This window comes from Phaseolus vulgaris, chromosome 10 (assembly GCF_051622355.1).
Source record: "Phaseolus vulgaris cultivar YP4 chromosome 10, ASM5162235v1, whole genome shotgun sequence".
Taxonomy (NCBI): Eukaryota; Viridiplantae; Streptophyta; class Magnoliopsida; order Fabales; family Fabaceae; genus Phaseolus; species Phaseolus vulgaris.
This window is the reverse complement of record NC_143507.1, coordinates 10,747,790-10,757,408: the sequence shown is the minus strand read 5'-3', so window position 1 is coordinate 10,757,408 and position 9,619 is coordinate 10,747,790. Positions and strand designations below refer to the sequence as shown.

Below are 9,619 nucleotides of genomic sequence, written 5' to 3'. Positions count from 1 at the left end.
ATGAAGACATCAAATATGTATAGAACTGATTTGGACAATTTTTTTAATATTTTTCAATCTATAATTTTGATATTTATTTTTTACATAAATAGTTTTAAAACTATCAATAACTAAAAATAACTTTATATCACAATACGAAATATGTACTGAATTTTAATACACGTGAGGAAAAAAGACAAGATTCTTTGCGAAACGAAAACATGCCCTCATATAAGTTTTTTAATTACAATCGATCTTTCATAGCAAAAAACATTAATAGTGTTTCTAATTAGAATAAGCCTACTTGATCTATAAAGTACGATGTCATAAAAGTGAACCGAAAGACAAAAAAAAGACGATTACTTGAGTTCAGAAACAGAGTAATTTAAGCTTCTTCTTCTTTCACAAGTTTACCATCCACCACCACCTTGCACAGATCCAGTTCGGATAGGTCGATGGTCAGATGAAGAACAGCAACTTGTTCAAGAGCTGCGACGAACCCTGACTCAAAAGACAAGGTAATCTGATTCTTCAGGCTCTCCTCCGTCTCTTTCCACTCGGCCTCCTTCACATTAAAGTCTTGGATTGACTTGGTGAATTCAGCCTTCTTTTTCCTCAACTCGTAGAGCTCCTCATCTTTCAGCTTCTTCTCTGTTCCCATGTTATGGAGTTTAAGATAGAGGATAGACTTCTCATTGGACAACTTGGTCGCCTCGGAACGGAGGCGGTAAACTTCGACGGCATCGGCTAGCAGCTGAACTACCTCTTTCTGTAAATCGCGGAGCTGCTTTTCCCTTTTGCTGACATCGGCTTGCAGGTTATCTACCTCTTGCTGTAAATCGTGTAGCTGCTTTTCCCTTTTGCTCTCCGCATTTGCGTTTTCCATAGCCTTAAGATTGGCTACATTTGCGTTTTCCTTAGCCTTAAGATTGGCTAAACACATCAGCGCAACGGCTCTGCTGAGATATTTTTCAGCACCTCCACAAAGTTGGTCGACCCCCCAACTCCCGAACTTGGGCACATCCCCTTCCAGGACATTGTGTGATCTGTTGTGCGTGGAAAAGTTGAATTCTTGATCCCACATGCTCAACTTTTTCCCTAAACATGAACCTTCCGGATTCAAATTTCCTTCCGCTTTTCTTTTGATTTTGAACTGGTGGGAAACTGAACGGGTGGCATCATTACTCGTTCGTTTCCGCTTGAGGTGGGAGTAGGAAGCAATCTGCTTACCCTCGTCGGAATTATCGCCGATGCTGCTAGCACCACCTTTGTTGGGACCGACTTCCACCACACCAATGGTAGGCTTATCCTCCTTGAGTCGCCGTGCCAACTCCGCGTTTGAAATGAACATTTGGCAATCTGCACAAAGAGCTCCAGTCATATACTTACAAAATAACATACAATACAGAAAATAAAAAACTCGGGGAAGGGGAGTTATAACAATGTAGGCCTTTCTAAGGGTAGAGGTGTAAAAAATTATATCCATCTTTTCCAATTTCTCGCTCTTTGGCATCCAAGTCCTCCAACCGGCGAGGGGTACAGAGGAAACCCTTCCAAAATCCTGGCCTCCCTAAGCAAAGGTCGGACTTTGACAAAGCAATGCTTAAGATTTTTGTACAAAGACTGAAAAAAGGTTGCAAACTTCTTCCACTGACACTAGGGACACCATTGCTGACAAGATGAACCCTTAAACTCGAAGAGACAAGAAAACACATTGGCGTTGAAATAACACTGAAGTGTGTGTAGAGAATACCAAAGGCGCGAATGAAGCAACAACGTTCGAATGAAGCAACAACTATTAGGATGTAGTTGGTTGGAGAAGCAACATTCAGTACGGACAATATTTCCTTAACCCTAACTTAACAAAAACGGTGTCAAAAACAAAGCAATGTAATCCATGGCTACAAATATCGACTACCCAACTATGACTAAACAAAAAGACAATTTTTTCCAGAAGACTCCAAACGAATCTCGGGATGAATCGAAAAAAGAAATTCGAACGAAAGGAATGTTTGACGTACCTACGAGTATCGACGAGGGGAACGAAGAAAAGAACTTGGAAGATTTTAAAATGTGCCCCAAACGTTTTGTATTCTGAAAGGAGTTACATGCTGATAAAAAAAAAAAAAAGGAGTTACATGAAATTAAAGAAGTTTCGAGAAGTTTCAAATATATCCACAAAATCGCTAGATAGGCACCACCAGATAGTATCTTTTAAAATTGAATGAAAATCCAAATCCAAATAAATGGATTGAATTTAAAATCTATATCTATTTTAATTACATCAAAAATTTATTTAAATTTTTTTGATTTTTTTAAATTCATTTAAAGTGGATTATATATAGATTAAATTCATTTTATTAATTAAGTTAAATTTATTTTGTTAATTATATTAAATCTATTTTGATATAGACACCGACTAACTTAGCTCGAACTAAGTTTAAGCCGATTCAACCAACGCGGACCAATTCGGCTCAATATCGGCTCGACTTTGGTCTGGAACGACTTGGCTCGACTTTGACCCATACCGACTCGATTCGACTTGGGTCCGAACGACTCGGCTCGATGTGGACTTGAGCCGACTTTGCTCAACCTAGATCGAGCCAAGTCAAAATCCAACCCAAAATGCAATTTGGATAATCCAAAAATGTATCCAATCTATATCTAATCCATATTCAATTAAATGGATTGGATTTAAAATCCAAAAATATGGATTTGGATTTGAGATAAATCCATTTAAATGGATTAAAACTAATATAGATTTGGATAATTATGGATTTGATTTTTTAATTTGGATTTTTTGCCCACCCTTTCCACCAGATGTAAGAACAGATTAATCACTAAACCTAACACTTTCTTTTTTTAGTTTTGATACTTCAAATTGATCATAGAGACTATTTACCCTAACAACAATATAAATGCAAAACGCATACGTTTTTGCATTTTTAAATTTTTTTAAAAAAAGTTATTATTAAATATTGTAATTAAATAAATTTAGATATATTTTAATTTGTCTTATTTTTTATTATTATTATTTCTTTTGTGGGAATTAGCATCATTATGATTATATAATTGCAATTTTTTTTGTTGAATTTGTTTTTCATGTTATGTGTAATGAAATATATAAATTTTGTTTGATACTCATGTTAACTCATACTATCTGTGGGGCCCAACTTACGTGACCCATTATTACTGTCGGACCTTACCTCTTTCACAACCGAGGTCCGAGGTCTGGCCAGTACACAAGCCCCCAGGCTCAAGTTGTAACTTGTTTCAGCGAAGAGGCTAAGTAATCGTTTGTGGCGACCTACGTGGCATTGGGGTGACAGGATGTGAACAATGCACCGAAGTGACGTCTCACCATACTTTTTTAATCAGCGTACACGTGGCAAGATCAACAACTAAGGCTCATTGTCGCTTGCGCTTCTTCATATACGTTAAACCCTTCAAACCCCTATGCTCCTTCACTGTTTCATTACTTCTCTTAGCATTTCTCAAGCATTTCTTGCTCTCAAAACGCTCTCTCTTCTTCCACAACCACTTCAACCTTCGAACCCTAATTGCTCAAAGGTATATTCTTTACTTTATGATCACCCCTTCTTTATGATTCCGATACTCATAACATGTTATAACTGTTATGGGATTGTTTATGTTTTCTGCACTTTACATTTTACGCTCTTGGTTCGTGCATTCTCTGTTTTTCTGGATTCCTGAGTCGCACCATCTTCTTCCTCTAAAGCTTCATTTTTCTTCTTCTTTTTTAGCTCTTCTCTTTAAGATGGCTCAACCGAATCCTTCTTCGGCCTCAACTCCAAACTCTACCCCAACCTCAACTCCACCCTCAACACCAAATCCAACTCCTTCTCCTCCAGACTATAGGTCCTTGTACCGTTGGGCGCCTGACAACCTCTTAGAGGAAACTTCTAGCTTTACCTCCCTTGCGAGCATAGCAACCTATAGGAAGAAACAAACTTGTCATAAGTCTCGCGTCTTCAAGAAGGAGCATGATAAGTTCGTGAGGGTTATGCCCTGTAGGGTAGGTGAGCCCATGTGCTCTGACGAGTCATCAGACCCTGAGGGACCTTTCTGCTTCGTCTACTCGACGGTCTTTCGAAGGCTCTCCCTGCGCCTTCCCTTCACTCCCTTTGAGCGATCCCTTCTCATCAAAGTGAACGTCGCCCTCACCCAACTTCATCCAAACAGCAAGGCATTCGTGAGGGCCTTCGCAATCCTGTGCCACTGCCTTGGCCATACGCCATCAGTGGACGTGTTCCTATACTTCTTTGAAGTGAAGAGCCCAGGCCAGAAGTTGTGGGTCAGCTTCAACGGAGTTGCTGGGAGGGTTCTGCTGACGCTCTTCCAGTAGTCCTATAAAGGCTTCAAGAAGCATTTCTTCAAAGTTCGATGCAACAGGAGGGACCAACCTTTTTGGACAGGTTCCCCCTTTACTGGGTGGAGAAACCCAAACTCAAGAAGCCTAGGTGCCTCGAGGACCTTCCTCCACAAGAACGGGAGGTGTGCGACCTCCTTTCTGGTCTTCAAGCACCGTTTAACACGGTTGAGCTGCTCAAACTTGAGTTTAGCCCTAAGGCCCTTAAGGGTTATATTGCTACCTTGCTTGCCTCTGCTTCTGCTCGTATTTCTTTGTAAGTGCACTTTGTTTTATTCAAATTTTCATGTATCTCATCTTCTGGTGCAGGGATGGTGTTGAACGCTAAGAAGAGGAGGCAGCTAGCCGAAATAGCCCTCAAACGCAAGGCTGCTCCTGGCCCTTCTACTGCTGATGCCCCTATTCATCCTGTAGACCAAAGACAGAAGGGGGTGGCTGAGGCTACTGCTACTGAAGACGAGGACACCTGCTTAGGCCTCGTCTTCACGAGGAAGAGGAAAGTCGATGTTGCGGTTCCAACAAACTTAGCTTCAGACAATCGTGCCCCATCCTTTAGGGAAAACCCCCCAAGTGCCTCTTCTCCTCACGACATCGTGGTACACGAAAGTGGGAGGGAGAGCGCCTCTGGAGGTGATCATGGCACGCCTCCTGTTGACCTACCCGCCTTCCTCCAATGGGCCCTTCAATCCTTCTAAGATCGGGAGAGGATAGAGAGCATGGACGAAGACCCCCTGCAAAAGCACGCAGCCAAGTGCCCTGGGGACTTCGTTGCCTCTAGCCTCAACCTGACCAAAATGCAGGAGCTGAAGGAGGTTGCTAGCCAACATGCACTTCAGATCAAGGAGTTCAAACGTCGCGAAACCGTTTTGTATTTGGAGGTGTCAGATCTTCGCCAAACTGATAAGGAGACCAAGAAGCTTCTATTCGAGAAGTCCTAGGAAACTTTGGGGCCTCACGCAAAGGTCTTGGCTCTCCAAAATGAGATCATTGGCTTGCAGGAGAAGACAGAAGGGTCGCAGACGAAGATGACTAGGCTTGAGGAAAGGTCAACTCGGCAAGAGAAACGACTTGGCCAACTGGAGGAAGAGCTAGAACGCAAGGACGAACTCTTCAAACAGACCGAGACGGAGCTCACCAACTTAATATTTTGTTGTCAGCTCGAGATTAGTCAGAATATGGATGACCTCCTAGTAGTCTCTCTTCAAGTTCTAGTGATTCAACTTTCGAGAAACGAGGGGTTCCTCTTGCGATGACACATTGACCGCTCAAGTCAGTAAAAACACAAAATATAATGAGTCTAGGATAAAATATGAGTTGAAAATACTTTATGTGTTATGTATTAGATCATCCTTTATGTAGAACGTAATTTGGTATATATAGACCGAGTTATAATGTAGCCCTAGAATCTCTCCAAGTGGTATAGGATAAGTGTACCATGTAACAATGTGTAAAAGATAACTCCCTTTAAAAAGATCATAATACTAAATATTAATATATATATATAGAGTATAAAAGATAATTTTGTAATAAAATAAATTCATCTTAATTTAAATATATATAAATAGTTGTAAACATCCAAATAAACTTTCAGAGTGATACAACTATTATATATATATATATATATATAATTTTTTTATTGTTTTTTACTTTTTCATAAATTTTGAAATCTTAAAAAAGTTCAACGTGTATTTAGATTATATTATGAAAAATTATTAAATGAATTTGTAAAATTCAGGAAAATTCATAAACACCACATATAACCGATATAATATTTCTTATAGTTTTCCATAAATACCTATTGTACCAACCAGTCCTCGGACATAGTTGATTGCTAGTAGTCATGTGGCCACGTAAGCTGGGGTCCACGTGCGGCATGGCCAGTGCCTTGCAGACGAAAGTTGGGTGTCGAGGAGTGGTCGGGTGTCGGTCACGAAAGTTGGGCCCCACAAGCGGTACGCCTAGAGGGTCAAGGAGTGGCCATACATCGGTCATCAGGATGTGTTGACGTGTCCTCGGGCATCGGCGAGTCAAATAGCAAAGCTGGGCCACAAGAGATGGATCCCAGATAACACACCAGTTACCAGTTAGGGAGAAGCCTAGATCACGAGGGGTCCATGCGTGTGGTGTGGATGACGCGTTCAGGTGTAACACAAGTAAACAACCACTGGAAGAGATAAGACCCAAGAGGGTTACGTTCCAGGGGTAAACTGCATGCATGGCACGTGAACAACTAGGGCACTCCCAGGACGGATGACCCCAGAGATTAGGTAAACAAGTTGGTACCCAGGTGGTCATCTCGTCAGAGGTTGCACTCTAGTAAGGGAGCCTTACGCGCTAGATTACCCTAAGAGTGGGTGATAGCGGTGCTAAGGCACACCCTCAGTAACCCTAATTGCGGTTAGCGGAAACAGTGGAAACCTTAGAGTATATAAAGGGTAATATCAAACCTAATAAGGTACACAAGTTTTACGCAACACTTACGCGAATACACACACAAATTACACACAGAGCTTTTTACAGCTAAGTTTCGGTGTTTCCTAGCCTAGTACTGACTTGAGCGTCAGAGTGCAAACAGCCTCTAGGGCACCCTTTGTCTTTGCATTTTCAGGTGTTTGATCGGAGAAAGGCACGAATGAAGGCAGAGATAATTAGGCGTGTGATCGTCATAGACGTACGAAGGCAATCAAGTCAACCGACAAGAACACCTATTAAATATTTTAACCAAATAAAACCCAGCACAAGACGAATTGAACCAATAGAACAAAAAATGTATTATAAACACCATTTGTAAGGATTGATGGCTTAAAAAAGAGGAGGTGAATTGTTTAGTGAAAGATTTTCACAAAGATTTAGAATGAATCTTTATCAAACAATCCAGATAAGCAATTAATGAAAGCAATCAAACAATCAAACAGAAACTGTTATCAGAATTTTAAACGGTTAAAACTTCGTTTTAGTCGATTGATTATACTAGCAACATAAATTAATGAATTATCACAAACAATTATAAAGAGTTTGAGAGAATGAGAGATTTACACAAAAGGTTTATACTGGTTCACTCACACAGAGCTACATCCAGTTCTCAGACAATCCTCTGAGTTTCACTAGTAATCACAATCAGATTACAACACACACCACAAAGAGGTGACTTTGAATCCCACAAAGCCTACTCACCCTCTTTGCAACACTTCACACCTCAAGACAGAACAACCTCTGTCTTTATAGGATTTCGAACACACAGCAGTAAAAAGAAGTACTATTACAAGTAACTAAACAAGGATAGAAAACACCTGGATTTGCACAATACAAGAAACTCCTATGATCAGAACTTGTTACCACAACAAAGCTTGAACAACAATCTTGGACTTTTGAAAAACTCATTTGAAAAACAAATCTCTTTCTTTGATCTCAAATATGTATCAATACTTGTTGTCTTTGAATGTGTATTTTGCTTTGAAAGAGAGACTATATTTATAGCTTCGAAATGTAGTCGCTTAAGGCAGTTTTAATCACTGAATTAGTTAAAACAAGTTTTCAAAAAAGTTGTTATGAAAACACACATTTAACCGGTTGAAACCACGATTTAACCGGTTGAATGAGTTAAGCAGTTGCATAACTAATTCAAAAAGCAGTTTCAGAAACCTAAAGCCAGCTAAGTGACAAACAACCGATTATCTCGATGATTCAACCGGTTGTTTTCCCTTTGCTTGGAAAGAGACTTTGGTTCTTTTAAAACTGATAGATCAAGCTTTGTGTAGGAATTAGATTTGATCTTAACAAATATTCTAAACAACTAATCTAAACTCAAACCAAAAAGCAGCACAGCTTCAAGCTTCAGGCTTCATGTGAATTTGAAACATCAAAGCTCCAAAGTCCAACACCATTAACAAAATTTTCAAAAATATTTAATTAATTCTCTTTACCCAATTCTTACTAAATATACTTTAAAATAATTATTTGTAATCTTATAAATTTTTGCTTCTAATTGAAAAATGTGTGGCCGTATTTATTTTCTAATTTGTAGCATAAATTTTCTAATTTATTACCATGACATCAAATTAATTTTCTTTCTTTAATTATTTAATTAGTACTTAAATTGTTTCAATCAACATAATAAGCAAAATAAGATGCTTTATAAATTACTATCATAATAACATTTCAATAACTAAAATTGTTCCTGTCGGTTGACTTGATTGCCTTTGCGCGCCTACGACGACCACACGCCCAAGTATCCCTGCTTTCGCTCGTGCTCTCATTCGATCAAACACCTAAAATCATAAGGACAAAGGGCGCCCTAGAGGCCATTTGCACTCCGACGCTCAAGTCAGCGTAGGGCTAGGAAACACCAAAGTAAGTTGTAGAAAGCTCTTTGTGTGTGTGTCGCATAAAGTTGCGTAAGAATTGTGTAAAACTGTGCGTACCTTATTAGGTTTCTTACCCCCTTTATATATTCTAGGGTTTCCACTGACTCTGCTAACCATAAATAGGTTTACTGAGGGCGTGCCTTAGCGCCGATATCACCCACTCTTAGGGCAATCTAGCGCGTAAGGCTCCTTTGCTGTAGTGCAACCTCTGAGGGGATGACCACCTGGGTACCAACTTGTGCACCTAATCTCTAGGGCCATCCATCCTGAGAATGCCCTAGTTGTTCACGTGCCATGCATGCAACTCACCACTGGAACGTTGACCCTCGCAGGTCGTATCTCCTCCAGTGGCTCTTTACTTGTGTCACGCCTGATCGCGTTATCCACACCACATGCGTGGGCCCCTCGTGATCTAGGCTTCTTCCCAACTGATAATTGGTGTGTGGTCACCGATGTCCAATCTCTCATCGCCCTCACTATACTACTGAGGACACACCAGCCCATCCTGGTGATCGACTCTTCGGCACCTTGGCTCACGTGCCTTGCGAGACACTGACCCACGCCGCTTGTGGGACTCAGCTTATGTGGCCCCATTATTACTGGCGATCAACGACACCCGAGGACTGGTCAGTACACAAGCCCCCCAGTCTCGAGCTGCAACTTGTTTAGCGAAGAGACTAAGTCCTCGCCCTGGCGACCTACGTGGCTCTGCATGACGGGACGTGAACAATGCAGCGAAGTGACGCTTCTCTGTGCCCGTTTTAATCTGCGCACACATGTCTTGATCCAACGGCCAGGACTTAACGTCGCTTGCGCTTCTTAGTTTACGTTAAGCATTTGAAAACGTGCACTCCCAATCACTGTTCCATTATCAAAAACCTTTTGC

At 40.7% G+C, this 9,619-nt stretch overlaps 1 protein-coding gene across 1 annotated transcript; it reads right to left on the bottom strand.

Moving 5' to 3' along the window:
- Positions 1–222: 222 nt before the first annotated feature.
- On the bottom strand, positions 223–1,837 carry LOC137818701 (uncharacterized). The gene is made up of 2 exons (XM_068622270.2): positions 1,733–1,837; positions 223–1,338 (listed from the first exon to the last, which is right to left on the bottom strand). Exon 2 carries the CDS (start codon positions 1,328–1,330, stop codon positions 365–367), a length of 966 nt encoding a protein of 321 aa, XP_068478371.1. The 5' UTR covers positions 1,331–1,338; positions 1,733–1,837; the 3' UTR covers positions 223–364.
- Positions 1,838–9,619: the final 7,782 nt, after the last annotated feature.

Bases quoted from the DNA above. Each gene is read 5' to 3' on its own strand.
- LOC137818701 (XM_068622270.2), bottom strand. From the start codon at position 1,330: ATGTTCATTTCAAACGCGGAGTTGGCACGGCGACTCAAGGAGGATAAG.